The following is a 22,328-nucleotide window of genomic DNA, read 5'->3' as shown; positions in this document are numbered from 1 at the left end:
TACTGCAGAACTGGTTGCTTGCTTGGTGTGTGGAGAAAACCTCCCACACATCTAGTGTCAGAAATGGTTTGTGTTGTGAGAGTATAGGAGATGCTGAATTTGTTTGTGCCTATATTCGGACAGGAAGACAATTCATGTTACTTTTGGATGTGAAATGAGGACAAGGATGAAAATATGTTTGGCACAAATGTAAACACGATTCACTCTGTAGGCAATTGTTAAGCCTGCCTTTTTCACTTAACATTAGAGCATATAGATTTTCCCATGTCATTAAAGTGGTTTTGTTTTTGTTTTTTGTAACAGAGACTTTGGCAAATTCAAGATAATGTTTACCATTGGCAATCATGGGGAAGGGTGAGGTGGGGAGAGCACGTAACCAAGGGAGATTTATCGTATTGGAATGCTCTCTATCTTAAGCTTGGTGCTGGGTACTCTTTTTTGAATGTCCTAAATGATACCTAATAAAGTAGAAATTTAAACACCAATAGTAATGGTTACTTAATATTTTATTATGTTGGTGTATCATAATTTCCTCAGTTCAAATCCCATCTCCCTATTGTTGGATATTTGTAATTTTCAACTTTGGACTCTTAAATAATATAGTATTAAGCATCTTTGGGTATCAAATTTTGTCTGCATTTGAGCTCATTTTCTCAGTTTAGATTATATAATTGAATTCCAGGGTCAAATAATATGGCTATAATAGATGCATTTTGTTAGACTATCTTTTAACAAACTGTATGCGTTGATTATCATTGACATTGTGCCTATTCTACTCTCTCTCCAACACAGAGTGCCATTTTAAAAAATTGCTATTTTGCTAGGCAAATATTTGTTTTGAATGGTTTTAGTTTATGTTTCTACTTACTAGTGAGATTGAACATTCTGTCATATAATTTTTCCATTGGAGTTTTTTTTTTTAATGTGTATGTGTGAGCACAGGTTTTTGCAGATTCACTTGTATGTGGGACCAACGTGGGAAGGTCTTGTTTATGTGGGAGGGGGAACCACAGATAACAAAGAACAGCCCCTTGCCCCCCTCATTGAAAACCAGCTGTGCATCTAGACCTCTGTCTTCCCGCAGTGCCGCCAAGCTCCTGGACAAGAACCCATTCTCGGTCAGTAACCCGAACCCTCTGCTTCCTTCACCTGCCAGTCTCCAACTGGCTCAACTGCAGGCCCAGCTCACCCTCCACCGGCTGAAGCTGGCACAGACAGCTGTCACCAACAACACTGCAGCCGCCACAGTCCTGAACCAAGTCCTCTCCAAAGTGGCCATGTCCCAGCCTCTCTTCAATCAACTGAGGCATCCGTCTGTGATCAGTGGCCCCCACGGCCATGCTGGGGTTCCCCAACATGCTGCAGCCATACCCAGTACCCGGTTTCCCTCTAATGCAATTGCCTTTTCACCCCCCAGCCAGACACGAGGCCCCGGACCCTCCATAAACCTTCCCAACCAGCCACCCAGTGCCATGGTGATGCATCCTTTCACTGGGGTAATGCCTCAGACCCCTGGCCAGCCAGCAGTCATCTTGGGCATTGGCAAGACTGGGCCTGCTCCAGCTACAGCAGGATTCTATGAGTATGGCAAAGCCAGCTCTGGCCAGACATATGGCCCTGAAACAGATGGTCAGCCCGGCCTCCTGCCAGCCTCGGCCTCAACCTCGGGCAGTGTGACCTATGAAGGGCACTACAGCCACACAGGGCAGGATGGTCAAGCTGCCTTTTCCAAAGATTTTTACGGACCCAACTCCCAAGGTTCACATGTGGCCGGCGGATTTCCAGCTGAGCAGGCTGCGGGCCTGAAAAGCGAGGTCGGGCCACTGCTGCAGGGCACAAACAGCCAATGGGAGAGCCCCCATGGATTCTCGGGCCAAAGCAAGCCTGATCTCGCAGCAGGTCCCATGTGGCCTCCACCTCACAACCAGCCCTATGAGCTGTACGACCCCGAGGAACCAACCTCAGACAGGACACCTCCTTCCTTCGGGGGTCGGCTTAACAACAGCAAACAGGGTTTCATCGGTGCTGGGCGGAGGGCCAAGGAGGAACAGGCGTTGCTATCTGTGCGGCCCCTGCAGGCTCATGAGCTAAACGACTTTCACGGTGTGGCCCCCCTCCACTTGCCGCATATCTGTAGCATCTGTGACAAGAAGGTGTTTGATTTGAAGGTGAGTTGTCCAAGACAGGCTGGGAGCCACAGCTAGAAGCCTGGGCAGGCCTTTCCCCACGACCCAACTTATGCTGCCAATGGGCAAGGAACTGTTGCATTGGGGTAACAGAATTTTGCCATCAGTATTCTTGACCAAAAATCATAGGTATTATGACCCAAAGGAATTTCAGAAATGTATCAGGACCAGTCCCTTGCTTGAAGGTGAGTCAGAAATTCTTATATACTTTTTATAGATGAGAAAGCTGAGGCTGAGTAGGGGAGCAAAGGACCCCACCTGGGTTGCAGAGAAGGGGCTCAGGAACTCAAGTTTCCTGCCTTCTCGTGGAGGGCTTCTCCCCTGTGGTATGCCTAGAAGCTACTGCCCCTTGAGTACCCATATTGTAGTGAGTTAGAAAGGAAAAGAAGCAGAATTTTGGATCAGGGGAAACAGATTAAGTCCCCCTTGGAACCTAGACAAATTATTATAGAGAGCTCAGCTTCCCCATCAGCAAAATGGAGATAGAGTCTCATGACACCTTCCTGGTGGTTGGGAAATGCTTTGAGTTGCTGCAAACAGAGGTATATGATAATATAATTTCCCCCCAAAAAATATATTGCAGATGCAGTGAAATATTTTGAAGCAATAACAATTATAAAAAATACCATATATTAAACCCTTTCTGTGTGCCAGCAGTAACTCTTATGAGGTAGATGTTATTATGATTTTCACTTTACAGATGAGAAAACTGAGGCCCAGAGAGATGAAATGACTTTCTCAGCCCCTTCCCCCCGCCACCTCCCCAGCTTGAAAGTGGCAGAGTGGAGATTCAAATGTGGGCCTGACCCTTCCAGAGCCTGCACCATTTGAACACTGGGCTGCCCCGCCTCCCATCTCTCATCCTGTCTAAAAGCATAATAATGTCCTTGCCGAGTGTGAGTCACACTGCAGCATGTCATTCACCTCTGTTTGGGTCACATCATCCAAGTGCATCCCTGTGACCCAGATAGGACATGCCCTCTGACCTCCAGTCTTGGGAGGGGACTAGCTGACACGGGGAGGTGCTCAAGGATTTTGTCTCTCATGAACCTTTTCTAAGGCTTTGTAAGTCACTGTGAATCTACCTGCCAGATTCTCCCAACTGGATATGAAATAGGTGGGGTCTTCCTGGGGGAAAGGAGAAGGGGTGGGAGGTGGGAGGTAGGTGGTGGGTACAAGGGTCCATTGAGAGGGGTAGAGGGAATCCAATTTGTGAGTCCTGGCTTCTGTTCAAGATGGGCATGAGATGTGTGGATGAGGAGCTGATGGAGCAAAGGCCGGATGGGGAGGCAGGAACGGCGGGAGGAGCCTGGAAGGGAGAGCTGGAGGGTGGGGGGATGTGTCTGCAGGAGTGGTCCAGCCTCTGGGCACTCTGTGCTCCCTGCCTGGCCAGTGTCTCTGTGCTCATCCTTTGCCTTCCCATGGACTCAGTTCTACTTTGATCACTTTTCTTTCCTTCTGACCTAGGACTGGGAGCTTCATGTGAAAGGGAAGCTGCACGCTCAGAAATGCCTGGTCTTCTCTGAAAAGTAAGTACTGTTCAGGAGGACAGGCTCATGCATAGGCTCAACACATATTCACTGAGCATTTACTGTGTGTCACACGCTGCTTTGAGTCCTGGGGCAATAGCAGAGACCAGAACAGGCAAAGTTCCTGCCCTCAAGGAGCTTATGCTTCACAGGGGCCAGAGAGATGATAAACAAAATGAACAAGAAAATTACAGCATCCCTGGTGGTAAATGCTAGCCAGAAAACACCAGGCAGAGGCGGGAACTGCGTGTGTGTGGGTGCGCGTGTGCCTCCCTTTTCTGGCTTTCACTTTTTTCATTGTAGTCAATTTCACATAGGACTTACTATTTTAAATACTTTGAAGTATACAATTCAGTGGCATTTAGCACGTTCACAAGATTATGCAAATGTTACCACTCTCTAGTTCCAGGATATTTTCATTACTCCAAAAGGAAACCTCATGCCCATTAAGTAATCACTCCCTATTCCCCCTAAGCCAGCCCCTGGCAACCACCAATCTGCTTTCTGTCTCTATGGATTTGCCTGTTCTGTACATTTCTGTAAATGGAATCATATGATATGTGGCCTTTGGTGACTGGCTTTTTTTTTGTTTTGTTTTACTTAACGTAACATTTTCAAGGTACATCCATCCATGTTGTAATATGTACCACCTTTCTAGGGCTGAACAATATTCTATTACATGTATATATCACATTTTTGTTTATCCATTCATCTTTTGATGGACATTTGGATTGTTTCCACCTTTTGACTGTTGTGAATAGGGCTGCTAGGAACGTTTGGGTACAGTTTTTGTTTGAACACCTGTTTTCAACTATTTGGGGGTCTGTACCTAGGAGTGGAATTTCTGGGTCACATGCTAATTCTTTGTTTAACTTATTGAGGAGCCGGTTTCCCTTTCTCGCCCTCCCCAGTGCTGGCATCCGGTGTATACTTGGTTCGGCAGAGGGAACATTGTGTGCTTCTCCCAACAGCACAGCTGTTTATAACCCTGCTGGGAATGAAGGTGAGCAAGGCCCTACAGGTCAGCAGCTTGAAGCAGAAGTGGGCTTCCCACAGGCACATTATGTCCCGTCTTTAATAACCAGGACTTCCCTGATGTCCCCTTCTTATGCATGTAGAAAGCAAACAGATCCCAAGACACTAAAATGCATTGGGCCTGCTATCTGGGCCTATCAGTATTCTCTGAGATACTTGAGACATAAAGCTTTGCTGATTATCAGCATGTCCAGAGGTATAGTCATGCCAATCACTAATAATATGTGAAGGGGAAAGGTTCAGTTTTCTATGCCTGCTTATGTCCTAATAATGACTTTTGATGTTACATTCTGGGTTTTCATTGACTTTGTGTAATTCATCATTTAGATTATGCCTCAAATCTTGGAACATCATACGTGCCCATTCCAGCAAGGTCATTCGCTCAGTCAAGCCCCACATTTCCTTTGGCTTCTGCGGGGACAACTGTGAGTACAGAAATATTTTCTCCAGAAATTAATGAAAATGATTATTAGTTTATTTATTTGTTTGTTTATTTGAGACAGCCAAGCTGGAATGCAATGGTGCAATCATATCTCACTGCAGCCTTGAACTCCTGGCCCCAAGTGATCTTCCTGCCTCGGTCACCCAAAGTGCTGGAATTACAGGTGGCCAAAGTGCTAGGATTACAGGTGTGAGCCACCATGCCCTGCCTCAAATACCTCTCTTTGTGCCAGTCACCCTGAAATGCTTGTTGCTTTCCCTAGCACTGTGTTCTTCATGCTCAGTATGCACCTGACATGCCACAGGCTGGGAGGATGTTAACACTTTTTTTTATAGAGAGTTGGCTTGCTTTTGAGGTCTAGACCCATTTATACCTGGTACCATTCAATTTTCCACTCTGGGAATCACACTTCTCTAGTTTCCAAGATGACATGACCAGAAGTGAGGTGAGCATGTGACTCAGGCAGCCAAGGAGATCATCACACTTTCTGGCCATAGATTGGTTCACGAATGGTGTGTGCCTGTAGTCCCAGATACTTGGGAGGCTGAGGCAAGAGAATCACTTGAACCCGGGAGGCAGAGGTTGCAGTGAGCCGAGATCGTGCCACTGCACTCCAGCCCAGGTGACAGAGCGGGACTCCGTCTCAAAACAAACAAAAAAACAATTTTCTCCATTGTCACTGTTGTTGTCAAGCGTTTGTAGTATCACCTGCTATGTCTGGGCCTAGAGGTGCTGATCTGGCTTTGTGTCTTTCAGAAAAACAACCCCAGACAGAAGTGAAGAGCTGTTTAATCCAGTTCATCTAGTATTGCAACATATGACTTAAGAAGCTGACATAAATCCTTAAAGTTAAAGGCATTCCTGGACTTTCTAGCATTCAGCGCTGGCTTAGAAAAAAAAAGTTTGAGCTTTTTATGGTTTTTTTAAAAGACTATTTGATGTTTTATTGAAGTGGATTGTTTCCTATGAGAGGGTAATTTTGAAGCTTGAACCAGAAAGTGTGTGAAAGTAAGGACTATGCACCAGTAGCATTTGTTGGCCCCTTGAGGAACTGGTTTGTGTCGTATAATGTTTTTGTTTGTTTTTAGTTTTGCTGTCTCTACAATATACACTTTTGTCCTCCAAAGCTCCTAAGCTTCATCTCTCCTTTTTCACCAATGGTGACAGCTCCTCTTCTCTCTGGGGTTTCAGTTGTTTTGTGCCACCACCCTACACCCCCATCTGACTTCTCTTCTTCTCCCCTGGGCAGGAGAAAGGGGAGTGGGAGGAAAACTGTAAAACAAATGTATTTGTCTGAACCCTGCTGGAGGGCACCTGTTTGTGTGCCTTAGCCTGTGCCTGTGCTTTTGTGGTGTGAGTTGCTGCAGCCTGTTTCTCTCTTCTCCTCTGAGTGAACACAAGTGAACAAGAGCATGTCTCCACGTGCTGTCCCCTCTACGTGTTGGCATGCAAAACATTAGGCCAGTAAGCTGTGAAGTGCAGCTCTCAGGCTCTGGGGAGTGAGTAAGTGGAAAAGTGAGGCGGTTCGTGATGAGACGTGAGGCCTGCCTGAACCCAGGCTTCTGTTTATTTGCGTGTGTTGATTTGTGATGTTGAATAGGAGAAGCGCTTCAAGAGAGTCCCTGTCTGGAAGCCCACATTTTGGTGAAAGAGAATTTTGTGGTTTCCCTCTCTGCACTCTGCTCGCTCAGAGCCACGCCCAGGTCAATGGCAGCTTCGGGTCTTTCCCAGGAGACTGCAATGGCTAGATCCAGTGAGGCTTTTCCTCTGAGGTCAGATTCCTGGTAACATGACCTTGTGTCCTGATGGGGGTGTGGGCCATGGAGGCACCTCTGTGCTCACAACCCTGCCCTGAGACCCCACTCCAGGCACCGAAGGGGAGGGACTGTGACCACAATGAGGGAGGCTGGATTGAGTGTCAGGTGGGCAGGGGCCAGGGCTTGTAAACTGACTCCAACCTGGGTCTGGGTACGGGGAAGAGATGGCATCAACTGAGCCCCTCCGTAAAGGGGGGTGGGTGGGGAGAGGAGAGACACAGGCAGGACATTCTGCAGTCTGTCCCAGGCCTCTTCCCCACCCTCCAGTGCTGCCCATTGAGCCAGAGACCCTTTCCTATGGACTTGGCTCTAGGGACCTGAGTTCAAGTCCTACTTTGGGAGCCACTTGCTGTGTGTCTCCAGGCAAGTCACTTTACTTCTCTGAGGCTCTGTTTCCTTAAGTGGGAAAAATAATGCCTTTGGAAGATAAACAACTGGGTTTTCATCCAGCTTGTGTAATTTATTGTTTTGATTATTCCTCGAATCTCAGAACATCCCATGCAGCTCTGCAGCCCAGGCTTCTGGTTCAGTGGCCAGCGCTAGACAGTGGGAGCAAGGCTTGGGATAGATCCAGTATTGTCCTGCCCTTGTGAGGATCAAATGAGATAATATCAGGGACAATAATTTGGGAACTGTCAAGTACATATGAAGTAACCATGGCTGTTCTTGAGTAACGAGCGCTTTTAACCCATTTTGGCTGTGAAGAGTTGGGGGGGAACCCATCCTGTCTAAGTCTGGCTCTGTCTGCTGGCCACAGGATTTTGTCCGGCTCTTGGTATCAGTGTTCCACTTACACAAATCTGTGTAGTAATACCCAGGGTCACACTTGCTCCACCTTAGAGATGTTTTGAGGTTCCCATGAATGTGCTTTTAAATTACGTACCAGTGGGCAAGCACAAGCTATCTGATGATTTGTGTGTTGATTCTAATTAATTCCTCGAAGCTCTGAGTGCCACTTCCTCCAAACGCCTAGAGATGGGGAGTTTATCTGGCTTGAGCCTGGTGAGAAGCAACATAAGAAACATTTTGCTAGGAGCTAGGAGGGGACAGAGACCTAGGGGACAGCTCTCTGTGAGGAGTTAGGAAGGGACAGAGAGCTAACATTTTGGGAGCTAGGAGGGGACAGAGAGCCCCAGTCATTGTAGGATGATAATAACAACAATAGCCAACATTTATATAGTACTCTATATGTTCTTAGCATTTTTGTTTTGTATTAGCTCATTTAATCCTCTAGACAACCCCGTGAGGTGGATACTATTGAAACTGAGGCCTAGAGAAGCTTAGTACCTTATATGTGGCCACATAGCTGGTAAATGGAGGTGGTGGGACTTGAACCTAGGCAGCCTAGCTCTGGAAGCCTCATTTGTAACCACTAAGCCCTGCAGCCTCTCTGCAAGGATCTGAGGGGTCTCTTCCTTGCTGTGATCCTTCTCTTTAGTAAGCCCCTCTCACCTCCCCCTCCCCCACCACACAAGCCGCTTGGGAGTTTCCGAGGCTGCGTTGCAGGTGACAGGGACTTCTCTGGCCTTGGCCACTCATGGAGCAAGATGAAGAGGCCAGCCATACCTGGTATCCACATTCTTCTGCACCCTGACAGCATCTGCCAAGATGAACTCAGATGTTTGGAGGCTTTTTCTACAGACCCTGTGGAAGGGGAGAGTCAGCATTTGTCTGGTTTTATCATTATAACTTCTGTGACATCTTGCTGGTCACATGAGCCTCCCCAAGACTATCTGAGGGACAAGGACAAAGCCTGCCCCAGCCAATCCCTACATTGTCAGTGGCTTGGTGTTCATTCACATCCTTCTGTCAGATGCTGGTCCCCTGGTTTGCCATTGCCAGCGTGTGGAATTGAATGCAGGTGTACCTCTCTTGAGAAAAACCTGAAATGCAAGAGCATTGACATTTGAAGACAAGCTGAGAAATGGAGAAATGATTAATCCACTCTTGAAAAATACTTTGCAAGGCTCCTTTAAGTAGCAGGAGAGTCCCTCAGAGAAACTATTGATTTTCTTTCTGCCTACAAACACTGACCTCCAAAGACATCACCCCAAAGATAAGGGGTGATTACTCTGTTGCCAAAGGATATTTTTCCAGGTTCCAATGAGTGCCCAGTGAGTTGTTTTTGCATATACACTTCTATTGTTTTTCTGCTTACAAAACTTACGCTTATTGTGAAAATGCAAGCAGAAAAGAAATACTGAGGGGAATGAAATTCCCCGGTTATCTCCCTTTCAGCCCCCATAGAGATCCCATTTTCCTCCACAAGTGAGGTCTGGTCCTGAGCCAGCACTTTGTATGTCTGATTCCATTTACATACATCTTTTCAGAAACACTTTTTTTTGAGTAAAACCAGAAACAGCCAGGATCCCGCCACTGTCTGATCATATCACCAATGTCTGTGGAGCGAAGAGCAGTTACTGCCTCTAAAGCTCCCTGTTTTTAAGCAAGAGAAGACCAAAGTGACACGGAGCTCTGGAAATGAGCCTTCAGAATATAACTGAACTGCCACAAAATCTAAAAGGACCGCAAAGACCATCTGCCACTGCCACCAAGCCCTTCTGGGGACAGACTTGGCTGCATTTAAACTTCTCCCACCTCTGTTGGAGTCTGAGTGTTTCGTTGCCTTGTTTGTTTGTTTATTTTTGTTTGAGCTTTTTTTCTCATTTTCTTTTCTTTTCCTTTTTATTGTTATTTATTTATTTATTTATCGAGACAGAGTCTCGCTGTGTCACCCAGGCTGGAGTGCAGTGGCGTGATCATGGCTTACTGCAACCTCCACCTCCTGGGCTCAAGTGATCCTCCTATCTTAGCCTCCAAGTAACTGGGACTACAGGCACGGGCCACCAGACTCAGCTAATTTTTGGAGAGACAGGGTGTCGCCATGTTGCCCAGGTTGGCTGTTTATTTTTGACAGAGACGGGACACTGCACTGACAGTTGTATGCTGTGTTTGCTGTTGGTGGGGTAATTTGTGTCTGTCCCCAGCCCCTCCCATCCCACTCTAGGGTCCCCAGAGATGGGTGTTCACTTTCACTTAAGCTCCTGCCATTTGAGGCCAGGCACTTTCTCCCTGGCTGCCTGAGTCGTCATAAACAGAGTAATCAGGTTTCTGGAAGGGGCCTCCGGGCTTTCTCAGCCTGTTAGTAGTTTTCTTGTGCCTGCCTGCCCGAGGTGCACTTTGTCTGTGTCTGTCCCTGTAAAGCCACCTTGCAGTTTTCACAACCACCTTGGAGTTTATTTAGTGCCAGTGTCACAGATGGGCCACCCTGACCTGGGATGATACACATTGTTTTTATTATTTCTTTCTCGCCAAGACCATGCACATTGGAGAACTTGTATAAATAAGGAAATGGAGGCTCAGGAAAATAGAAATGTCTGTGGAAGGCCAGAGTGTAAGTCACAGGCTGCACCTCTGATTACTGGCTGTTTCTGGAACATCCATCTGTCTGCCCTGGCCCTCTGAATGCATGGCTCAGAGCACTCTGGACTCCTGACTTCTTTGAGCATGAGGACTAGTAATTGAGGTGGCATATGCTACCAGCCGCCTCCCCCACCATTCCAGCTCTGTCATTGCTCCTGTCCCTCCAGCAGGGGCCACCTTGTGCTTTTTCAAAGAGAGCAAAGAGGAGGAGACAGGAGACCTGGGTAGGTTTTGTTTTGGAATTTGTTCTTTTTACAAATCTTACTTTTTCTTGTTGGAAAAGCAGTGTAAACATTGTGTAAACAATTTTAGCAGTAACAGAAATATAAAAGAAAAGTCAACTTTGCAGAGAAAACAGAAGTTAAATGCTTTTGTTATAAGTATATATCTCTCTAGCTAGTGTATGTGTACATGTTTCGTTAGTAAAAGTAATTTTTGGGGCACTAACCAGATAACGTCATATAATCTGTTACACAATTTGTTTTTTTCACTTAACATAAGCTTTCAATACATATTTAAATTGATTTCTAGATATCTTTCCACATCAGAACATAAATAGTTCCTATCTTATTTTGTAACTTCACTTTTGTATTTACCTTAATTTATCAAGTCTGTGATTGATAGGTTTGTTTCAGTGACACCTGAGTTTTAATCGCAAATCTGCCACTGTTTAATTGACCACAGATTAAGATCCTTGACTTCTCTGAGGCTTCAGTGTCCTCATATACAACATGGACCAGATGACCTCCCAATTTTAATGTTTTGTGACTCTATAGTTTCCAGGGATGTTGAAGCTGCTAAACAGGTGAATCGTCCAGGATCCGTGGGCAGTCCTATGGATTTGCCAGTAAAAGTAAATTCACTCTAAGTCAGAGCTAATATGCTCTATAAAATATTTGAAAGTATCAATAAAGGCAACTGTGTCTACCCTCCAAGTTAAGCCAAGATCGATAGCTACAAATTCGCAACCATTTGCTATCTGCATAATAGGTTCAAAATCAACATCTTGCTGTCTGCATAACAGATTATAAATCAACATCATGAGAGATAAATATTTGCCATATCTGCTCTTAGGCGTGTTTAGAACAAAACCAGCAGAGGCCCACAGACTCTGTGCCAGATAAAATTAGGTCACATCTAAGACAGATCAGGCTGGAGCACAGAGATCGTTTACTGAAGATCAAATCTACACTTTGCAGCTCTAGGAAGCAGTTTGAGAGACCTCTCTCACCTTGCAGGCCTGTTGCCCTAAGCCATATTTTTACTGCAACTCTAAGTTATTTGAACTTGGGCCTCTTATTTGAACTCATCTGTGAAGCTTATTTCTACCTGCACCAAGGGGCAATGAAAGGTCTCAGAATCTTAGTATACAAGTCTGTTTGCTTCTTTTGCATTTCTCCCCAGCTATAAAAGAGTTGAGGTCAGTTGAGAGGTCTGCCATATGAACCATCAGGAGCACCATCTGGTTTTAAAGGTGCAGCCCCAGCATGTGAAAATGCACAGCCCAGGCCCCTGATCCCATGTGGGGGCACTCAAGGTCAGTGCTGGCTTGCAGGCAGGCTAAAGCCTCCCTGAGGCTGAAAAAGCATGATTGTCCCTTTAGTTTGGTAATTTGGGCTTTAGTCACACCCCTGCAACTTAGTTCTGTTAGAGATGTGACCTCTGCTAGAAAGTTTTCAGTGCACCTGTCTTATGTGTGGCTCCTGGGCACTCAGCAGACAGAGCCCATCAACACCTTGACCTGCCCTTCTCCCCTACAGTATGTCTTTTAAAATTTATTTTTGGTAACTTTTAATATATTTCAAACTTACAGAAAAGTTACCAAAAAGGTATAAGGAACTCCCATATAACTTTTGTCCGGATTAACTTCACTACTCCTTTATATTTAATTGCCCCATTTGCTTTGTCATTTTCTCTGTATCTTCCTCTATCTATCTATCTATCTATCTATCTATCTATCTATCCATCATTTGATCAGCTATGCATTTTCCCTTAAATCATTATTTTTAGAGTAGGTTGGTGACATTGTACTTCTTCACTTCTTTTTCAGCATGAATTTCCTAAGAATACAGACTTTCTCTTACATAATCACAGCAATATTTTTTCCCAATGCAGAATCATTGTAACACATCCTTTAACTGTTTGGGGGAGGAAGGAGATAAACATTATTTACAGGAGCCTACATAATGCCAGGCATTGCACCAAAGCACCATACATTCACGGTGGCATTTCATCTTCTCAGCAGTCCTGTGGAATCAATTTTTATTACCCCTGTTTTACAGACAAGCCAACTTGGGCTTGGAGAAATTCAGTAACTGGCCCACAGTTAGTCACAGGGGGAGCAGACACAGACTCAGGTCTGTCTGATTCTCCCACTGCCCTGACCCTGGTGCCTGGTGACTATAAAACACACACTTGACATGAGTCTGTTCTCAGAGAGGCCCCAGGCCCAGATGTCTGTAGTTCATCTGTGTATCATCTCAACTTTTTCTAGCCACCGTGGCAGCAGAATTATTCAGGGAGCTGCAGGATTCATAAACAAGGTGTTCACTGCTTGGAGCTTATCTTTAGTCCTATAAAGATGGGACTACCACCAACACAGACAAACATGTCTGAAAGATGAACATGCTTGGGAATGGATGCATGGTTAAACAGCCAATTACACAGAGAGAGAGGACAAACATTACATTCATTGGAACACGGAGTGGGAAAGACAGGGGTTTCCTGTTTATGCTGAGCACAGTTGGAGAAAGCTATCATTATCCTGGTTCTTGGGGTTTAGCTTGTCAAGGCATCTGGGAGGAGTGGAATTTTAGAACTTAGAGCCACAAAAGCGTATGTATTTTTTACATCTGGAAAGGACTTTAGACCTATAGGTCACCTCCCTCGTTCCAGACGGGGGGAAACTAAGTCTCAGAAAAGGAAACTAGTTTGTCTCTGTCATGCACCTAATCAGTGGCTGAGCTGGGGACTGAACCCAGGTCCTCTGTCTTCTAGGAGGATGTTCTTTCCACTGGAAAGTCCCAAGCTTTTTATAGCTCAAGTCCCCTTTCATTATTTACTTCCACCCCAAGCAGCCACTGTCCCGCATTTTCATATTTGGAAAGATTTTATCTGCCAAAGTGCTTGTATTAATGAGTAACTAACTAGTGACCCATTTTTATTAATCAAAGACAGAGACACACCAGTTAGACTTTCTGATTAGCCTAAGAGCTAATCAGTGTTAAAAGACAAATTTTAAATGAATTAAATTTAACAGAGTTTAATTTAATTGGGCAGCCCTCAGAACCGGAAGAGGTTCAGAGAGCTCCACTGCACCACGTGGGCAGGCAGCATTTATGGGCAGAAAACTGAAGCGAGATACAGAAAGAGCTTGATAGGTTACAGCTTCATATTAGCCTAATTTGAACATGGTCTGATCAGTTGGCTGCCTGTGATTAACTGAAGCTTGGCTGCTGTGATTGGCTGAGACTCAGCTATTTGTTAGAAAAGTACACTACTTCAGGCTTTCACCTAGTTGATGTGCTAAGTTAAATTGCAGTTCCTTACATAAGAACTCAAAGTATGGAGGCATCCTCAGGCCAAATTGAATTTAACACCAGATTACCATATTGACAAAGAAACTCAAAGTATGATCTCAACTCGCATTTTTCAATGTAAAGAATAATGTTTAGCCCCCTGCTTCCTGTAGCATTATTACCTTCAAAGATCTTTAAGGGCTTATAAGAGAGCCCAGGTTGGGAATTACTGCATAGCATGGTGATGCTTGCTCAAGAGCACTCAGGATTGCCAGTGCCCCTGATGTACAAACTGTACTTTTGATGTACCACTCAGGGACCTCACCCTGCCTGTTTCCCTTCTCACTTTCCTCCCTCACTCCCTCCCTTTTTCCCTCATCATTCAGATCTCCCACAGGGCATAGGGCAAATAATAGCCATGTTTATGTAAAGTGTAATGAGAATAGAATAGAGTGATAATACCTACTATTCTACATCTTGTATGAATCATATATGGTTTTGAACCTAAATGGAGTTCAACAACAACCAAAAGATATTTCAGATCAATGGCAGAAAAGAACGTGATGAACCATCCTAAATAAAATATTGGCAAAAGAATAGAACACATAAAAATTAATTTATCTTTCTAACTGGATAGGATTTACCACATGCCCTGAAGCCAGATACCACACAAAAGCAAACTATTAACCTAGAGATTCTCAAGATTTTCATTTCATGGCTCACTTAGAAAATAATCTGCTGAAGTAAATGGTTTAACTGAAGAAGCTGCTCATGGTCACTGGAGGAACTTGGCCTTCAGCCTGAGGGATCAATATCTTGGCACTCCTATAACCATTTGCAGTTGATGTAGCTCATAATTGGAAAGCTCCAAATTACTATTATCTGGAAGAATACTAAAAATCTCATTAGTGTCTTAATAAATGACACCAAGGGAATTGGTAAAATCCAGTGTCTATTTCTGATTAAAATCTTGGAAGAGAAAGAACTCAGAAGATGTTTTTTTAAAATTTGAGTGGAAATTTTAATTGAGACTCATTCACTTAGTGCCTTTGGTAACGACATCTTCAGCATGAATGCTTCTCTTCTTTGGTGACTGGCAGCTGTGATGTTTTTTCTACTACCCAGCAACAGCAGTTGCTGTGCTATGTTCCAATAAAAGCCTCTTGAGTTGTCCTTTCAGTCTGGAGGAGACAATGAGAGAGGCACTGGCCCTCATGCCTGTTCACTAGGCAACTGGATAAGCCAGGAGCAGGATAGGCCCGGAACTGCCTTGGGTGTCCGCTCCGTTGTCCAGGCACACATTAGCACAGGCCAACCACAGCAGAGTCACAAGGGGCAGAAATGTGCCTCGCTAAGAGACCAGGCAGAGCGCCCAGCCTCAGCCTTCCTTGTGATAAGCTCAGAGGACCAGCCACTCTACCCTGCTTGAAAGCTCAGCTGTGTCTGCATCTTTAAGTGAACACTCACACTAATGGCAGGCAAAGATTCTGCTTCTTAATAGCACTCCTCCTTTCGTTTCTGCAGAAGGGTTCAGTCCTCACTAGCCAGGCTCAGACTCAAAGTCTCCTAGCTGATGCAGAGTCCATTTGCACTTTAGGGAGATGAGGAGCTGCTCTGGGAGCTGCCTGAATCCTTGCTCCCCTTTGGGAAAGTGCTTGACCTCTGAACATTGCAGAGTGGAAGGTTGGAAAGAGGCACTTGGGCTTCAACAATTCAGGGCTGAACCATAAAAGGAAATTCTTATTGACTGTAATTGTTTTCAGCTCAAATGAGACAAACGAGGGCTTTTCATGGTAGAATTACCCAAGTATTAGCCCTTGTTAGGGATGACATCTTAGACTTTCCCCCTGTATTACCTTAGCAGAGTCGTACCCACATCAAATGTAATTAGATGTTGAAGTTCAGTTTAACATAGAGAATTGTGATTATGCAAATGGAGACTATGCTATTAGAATGTGTTTCAGGTTCGGAAAATTATATCCTTCTCTTCCACATTGGGTTGGCTTGTGGTTACTAATTCTTGACCCTCCCAGAGATTCCAGGCTGGTTAAGGTTTACACAAAACAGACACACTTCCTCCCTCCAGAAGCTTTGATTAGGGCCAAATGTTGGTTTCCAAACTGTGTTCCTTAGAGGTGCCTTTGAGACTGCCAGGTGGGGGTCGTGCCAGGGTGCCGGACCCCAAGGTTTGACCAGAATAGCTCCTCTTTTATTTGTTGAATACATTGGGATAAACCAGTTTTATCTGAAGAAAGGATTCCAAGCTAAAAATATTTTGAAAACCACTGCCCTAAACCACAGGTTTTTGCTGTGAATATCAATGCATATGTATTAGATTCCCACAAACTTTCTATGTTCTTTTTTCTTTATTGGAATTGTAAGTCAAACAGCGTGAGGTATATATGAAGAAGGTTCAGCATGTCTCATCTTACTGCCTTCCCATTCTGCTCCTCTGAAGATAACCAGCATTGACAGGTTGATATATATGCTCCACACCTTTGTCTGTATGTGCTGATATTCTTTAAGCATTTTTTATTGCAAAAATTTTTAAACCTACAGAACAGTAGAGACTAGTATAATTAATCCTTGTACACCCATCACCCAATTCCAATAATTATCAAAATTTTACAACACTTGCTTCATCTATCTTTTTTCATATATTTTTGTTTTGTTTTCAAAAAATGGCATCATAGTACACATACCACTTGGTAATCTGCTTTTAACTTAACAATCTGTCTTAAAAAGTATTCCATATCACCAAGGTGAGAGAATCACTTGAGGTCAGGATTTCTAGACTAGCCTGGGCAATACAACAAGACCCTGTTTATACAAAAAATAAAAATTAAAAAATTAGCTGGGTGTGATGGCTCAAGCCATCAATAGTCCCAGCTATTCGGGAGGCTGAGTCGGGAGGATGGCTTGAGCCCAGGAGTTCAAGGCTGCAGTGAGCTATGATTGTGCCACTGCATTCTAGTCTGAGTGGTACAGGAAGACTCTGACTTCTTAAAAAAATTATTCTATATCAGTACATTTACCTCCTTCTTGTCATGGCTATGTAGTTTTCCATTTTATGATTGAGCCATCATTTACTCAAACATTTCCCTATTGTTGGACATTCAGGCTGTTCCCTAAATTTTTTGCCACGTAATAAATTACTGTGATAAATGTTCTTGCCCGCGAGCCATCACATATTGGGGTGCTATTATTTCTATAGAATACATTTCTAAGAGTGGAATGGTAGGATCATGGGCTCTGTATACTTTGTTTTATTTAATATTACTAAAGTATATTCTCAAAAGTTTATAGATACTCAGCCTCCCACTAGCAACATATGGATATGCTCATTTCCTCATATTCTCCACAGCCCTGGTTGTTACTGCTTATAAAAAACATTATTATGACATGGTGGTGCACACCTGTGGTCCCAGCTGCTTGGGAGGCTGAGATGGGAGAATGACCTGAGGCCGGAAGTCAAGGCTGCAGTAAGCCGTGTTTGCACCACTGCGCTCTAGCCTGGGTGACGGGAGTGAGACTCGGTCTCAAAAATATATATATATTATGAATCCTTTTGTAAAGAGATAGCATAAAATTGATATTTTATGTGTGTCTGTGAATGGATATTTTCTGCATTAATTTTGTAAAGTATAGTTTTACAATCATTGTTTGGGGGAAAGATAGCCATTAGGAATGTCTGGAAGAGAGGGGAAAAGGGAACTGTCTTCTGAATACCACTACTGATCCTTGTTCCCATTAGTTTGCACAGCGGAAAGGGGCTGGCCGCGTGGTGCACATCTGCAATCTCCCTGAAGGAAGCTGCACTGAGAATGACGTCATTAACCTGGGGCTGCCCTTTGGAAAGGTCACTAATTACATCCTCATGAAGTCGACTAATCAGGTAGGTCTGGGTACTTTCACTCCAGTGTGTATGTGACAGACCACACATTAGTGAAAGGGAACGATATAATTTTTGAAAGAAGCCATTCTTAAAATAAAGAGGCGATGCGTAGCTGGCCTTCTGTTGGCATGGCATAGATGTTTTTGCTGGTGATGCTTTTTTGTTTCCCCTAGTTTCACTCTGTCCTTCTAGTGATAGGTACAGGCCTTTGTGAATTGCCTAGAGGTGAGAGGAGATGCTTTGGAATGAGGTGCTCATTCACATAGAAAGGGTAATTGGCACCCAAAATAAAAATCTATGGACTTGAATCTCTTCACTGTGTTGTCAACCCCCTGAGCTAATTATAGTCTTATCCTCTAAGCCTATCCTATCTGATGGCCTGGATTTGGAGCCAGCCAAAAACTTGGGACTAGGTATTTTTCCTGGTCCTTCATGTCAGCAGGTGAGGCCCTTTGTCTCACAGCAGGAGAGTGGGAGTGTGAGAATGGATGGATGCTTAGTAAGTCTAAGGAACTAAGAATCCTTAACCTGTAGGAGTTGACTGAGCCATTTGGGATGGAGTACCTTTGTCTTCATTTCTAAAGTCAGGTGGGGAGTTTATACTCCCAACAGTCAGAAATCAGAATATTTTATCTTTTAATGAATATTTTTACTTTATGAATCGGAGGAACAGGCATAGGAAAAATTATTTTCTTAAAGAAGGCTGAACTTTGGAGACTCATAGCCACATCAGGTCATTAGCTATCTCTCTCCATCAACCTGGAGTGAGACTACTCACTTGTCTCTGTTCCTGCTTCTCAGAAATTCTATTTTGGGTAAATGCACAGAATTCAGCTTGTAACATTGATGTGGTGAGAGTCCCTAGATTAATATTATTCCCATTTGACAAGTGAGAGCTAGAGGTGCTAAAATGTTTATCAAGAAAGAGGCACTTAGAAAGCTGGGTGGCAGAATGTGAAATAAAACCCTAAAGAATCTTGACTTCTTAGTCGCCCACGCTAATGCCATAGACTATGACAGCATGGAGAAAAGCTGTGCATCTGAAATTCAGAAATAAATATGAGAGAAGGAAGGGAATGAGCTTGTTTAGACCATTTAGTTTAAGGAAATGAGAGAGTTAGGGGCACACAGTGAGGGCTTCCCTGTCACTGGTCCCCTTTCCCCTGCAGCATTGAGGAATCAGGATCAGTATATTGTCAGTATAGTACGAACCAAACAAATCCAAAAAACAATAGCAGCAACAAATTCACCACACCAGCTACTGGGGTAAACTGATACACAGTCAAAACAGTCTCTTTGGAACTCTCAGTAGACACAGGTTGAGTGGAGAAGCCCATTTCTCTCTGTTTTATCAGATCAGTTAAATGAAGAAAGATGCTGTGGAAACATAATCGGGGAGTTTTCCTTTTTCTTCAACTCACAACAACATGGCCTTCCTTCAAGCCTAGGGGTTTGTGAGTTCCTGAATTTTGTGTATGTTTCTGTCTTTATAAGGAAAGTAAGAACTCAAATAACCAAAGCTTGTGTCTCTTGCTGTCACCATCACCACCAAATAGCAAGTTTTATAGGGATCAGCTCAAGGCCACATACGCAACTGCCCCTCCAAGGAAATGTGGGTTAGTGGGCTCTCCCATCTCAGAGGGATTCCATGGCATGACGTAGCCCAGGACAGACACACATAATTAAGAACAATGTCTGGTAACCCTGGGGATCAGGAAAGGGCCATCTTATAGTGAGCTCTTTTGGTGATGTTTATAAAAAGGTCTCTTTGAACAAATGGGACCAAAGAGATCTCTTCCTTGTACTGACTTTTTTTTCCTTTTAAGTGAGGTATAAAACACATATTCTACAGTGCATAATGTACACTCGTCCTAAGTGTACAATTCCATTAATTTGTTACATGTGTACACCCATATAATTAACACCCAGGTAAAGATACAGAGCATTTCCAGAATGTCAGGTTTCCTTATGCTTCTTCTCCATCAGTACCCCATCACCACCTGAGAGAGAAGCTCAATGCTAACTCCTGTCACCATTGATTAGTTTTGCCTGTTCTTGAACTTCATAGACATGGAATCATGCCTTGTGCTGAATCTTGTTTAAGACCATTAAAATCAAGTTCAATGAGTGTCCCTCTTTTCTTTCTTAGGCCTTTTTAGAGATGGCTTACACAGAAGCTGCACAGGCCATGGTCCAGTATTATCAAGAAAAATCTGCTGTGATCAATGGTGAGAAGTTGCTCATTCGGATGTCCAAGAGATACAAGGAATTGCAGCTCAAGGTAAAGCATTATCTTGTTCATTCAGTCATTCAACAAGCACCAGATGAGTTTCTCCTCCATGTTAGGCACTGACCCAAATGCTGGTGGAAAGGAGAGGATAGGAAAAGATTCAGAAATGACACACTGCCTTTGAGGATCTCGAGGCAAACCATTGCAGCATGGCAAGAAAAGTGCTCTTGAGGTAAATACAAAGTGCAAAGAGACGCCTGAGACTACCTGGGAGCCAAGGAAAGTTTTCCAGGAGAAGATGTTTACAGGAGAACTTTTAAAGGAGGGAGTCAGAAGGAAAAGGTGCTGGGAGTTCCAGGCATAAACCCTTGAATACAACCTTCTCTACCTATACAGACCTTCAGTAACATTTTCTTCTTCTGTCACCCCCTTGATCTCTTGTTCTCTTCTCTCTCCTTCGTCTTTACGTCTTAAGCCTCATAGAAGTCCTTCTAAGCAGCCCTTGGCTGAATTGGCCACTGTCAGAACTCAGGGGTGCATTCAAGTAGTTCCAAACCAGGGTTTGCTTTTGTTTTAGCTGATCTACGTTTCTTTCTTTTCTTTCCTTCTTTTTTGTTTTATTGTGAAGTGTAACAGAACACACAGAAAAATGGCTGATTATATATTGCATGGTTTAAAAAGTAATAATGGGTGAGATCTCACAAATCCCATAAAACCACCACCAAAGTCAAGAAATAGAATATGGACAGCATCCAGAAGCTCCCGTGAGACCCTCCTCCTGTTCAACCCCTCCATCTCTACTCTCCTGACTTCAATGATAATCATATCTGTGCTTTTCCTTATAGCTCTATCACCTGTATATGCCTCCCTAAACATTATGGTTTAGTTTTGCCGGTTTTTGAACTTTATATAAATGGAATCATGCTGTGTTCTTACAGATCTTGCTTCTTTCATTCAACATGATGCCATCCATGTTGTTGGGCATGTCTATTTATTTTCAGTGTTATATATATTTTGACTGTATGGCTATACAGTTTATCCATTCTACTGTTGATGGGCATTTGAGTTGTTTTAGGGACAAGGCTAATCTGAACCTTCTCAAACATGTCATCCTGGTATATATGCACTTGAGCATATAACTAGAGGTACATACATAGCTAGGATTGAGATAGCTGCATCATAAGGCATGCTTAACTCAACTTTCCTAGATCATAGCAAGCTCTTTCCAAAATTAGTTGTCTCAAATTTATACTCCTACTAGTAGTGTATTAGAGTTTTCGGCCGGGCGTGGTGGCTCACGCCTGTAATCCCAGCACTTTGGGAGACCGAGGTGGGTGGATCACGAGGTCAGGAGTTCGAGACCAGCCTGGCCAACATGGTGAAACCCCCGTCTCTACTAAAAATACAAAAATTAGCTGGGCGTGGTGGCAGGCGCCTGTAATCTCAGCTACTCGGGAGGCTGAAGCAGGAGAATCGCTTGAACCTGGGAGGCAGAGGTTGCAGTGAGCCAAGATTGTGCCACTGCACTCTAGCCTGGGCAACAAAAGTGAAATTCCATCTCAAAAAAAAAAAAAAGAGTTTTCAATGGTCCACATTCTTCCTAACACATTGTCTTGTCCAACTTTTAAATTTTTGTCTGTCTTGGGAGAGTATCATGGTTTATCACAGTTTTGTTTTGTTTTGTTTTTGAGACAGAGTCTTGCTCTGTCACCAGGCTGGAGCACAGTGGTGCTATCTTGGCTCACTGCAATCTCCACCTCCCAGGTTCAAGCAATTCTCCTGCCTCACCTCCCGAGTAGCTGGGACTACAGGCACACACCACTATGCCTGGCTCTTTTTTTTTTTTTTTTTTTTGTATTTTAATAGAGACAGGGTTTCACCATGCTGGCCAGGATGGTCTTAATGTCCTGACCTCATGATCCGCCCGCCTCAGCCTCCCAGAGTGCTGGGATTACAGGCATGAGCCACCGCGCCTGGTTTATCACAGTTTTATATTTTATTCCCCTAATTGCGCATGGAGGTTGAGCACTTTTTCATCGTTTGTTGGCTGTTCCATCTGGATCTTCTCTGATGAGCTGTTTCATTTCAGGTCATCTGCCCATGCTTTTCTTTTGCACTGTGTCTTCTTATTGGTTTACAGGAGTTCTTTTAACTGGAGCACCTAGTCTATTTGGATTTCTTGTAATTAATGCTATATTTGGGTTTAAATCTGCCCTCTTATTTTGTGCTTTCTACTGTTCCATTTAATAGGGA

The 22,328-nt window shown here is 43.9% G+C and overlaps 1 protein-coding gene across 1 annotated transcript in view; it reads left to right on the top strand.

Moving 5' to 3' along the window:
- Window positions 1–22,328, top strand: part of RBM20 (RNA binding motif protein 20) — a 191,804-nt gene that overhangs the window by 132,080 nt on the left and 37,396 nt on the right. Inside the window, exons 2-7 of the mRNA XM_032178034.2 lie at window positions 1,085–2,168; window positions 3,654–3,715; window positions 4,627–4,718; window positions 5,078–5,175; window positions 17,705–17,845; window positions 19,995–20,126. Of these exons, the coding sequence (XP_032033925.1) occupies window positions 1,085–2,168; window positions 3,654–3,715; window positions 4,627–4,718; window positions 5,078–5,175; window positions 17,705–17,845; window positions 19,995–20,126 (1,609 nt within the window). The remainder of the gene's footprint in view (window positions 1–1,084; window positions 2,169–3,653; window positions 3,716–4,626; window positions 4,719–5,077; window positions 5,176–17,704; window positions 17,846–19,994; window positions 20,127–22,328) is intronic.

Source organism: Hylobates moloch, unplaced genomic scaffold (assembly GCF_009828535.3).
Source record: "Hylobates moloch isolate HMO894 unplaced genomic scaffold, HMol_V3 SCAFFOLD_3, whole genome shotgun sequence".
In the NCBI taxonomy this organism is placed as follows: domain Eukaryota; kingdom Metazoa; phylum Chordata; class Mammalia; order Primates; family Hylobatidae; genus Hylobates; species Hylobates moloch.
Note: the sequence above shows the minus strand (reverse complement) of the source record. Positions and strands in the feature narration are given on the sequence as shown.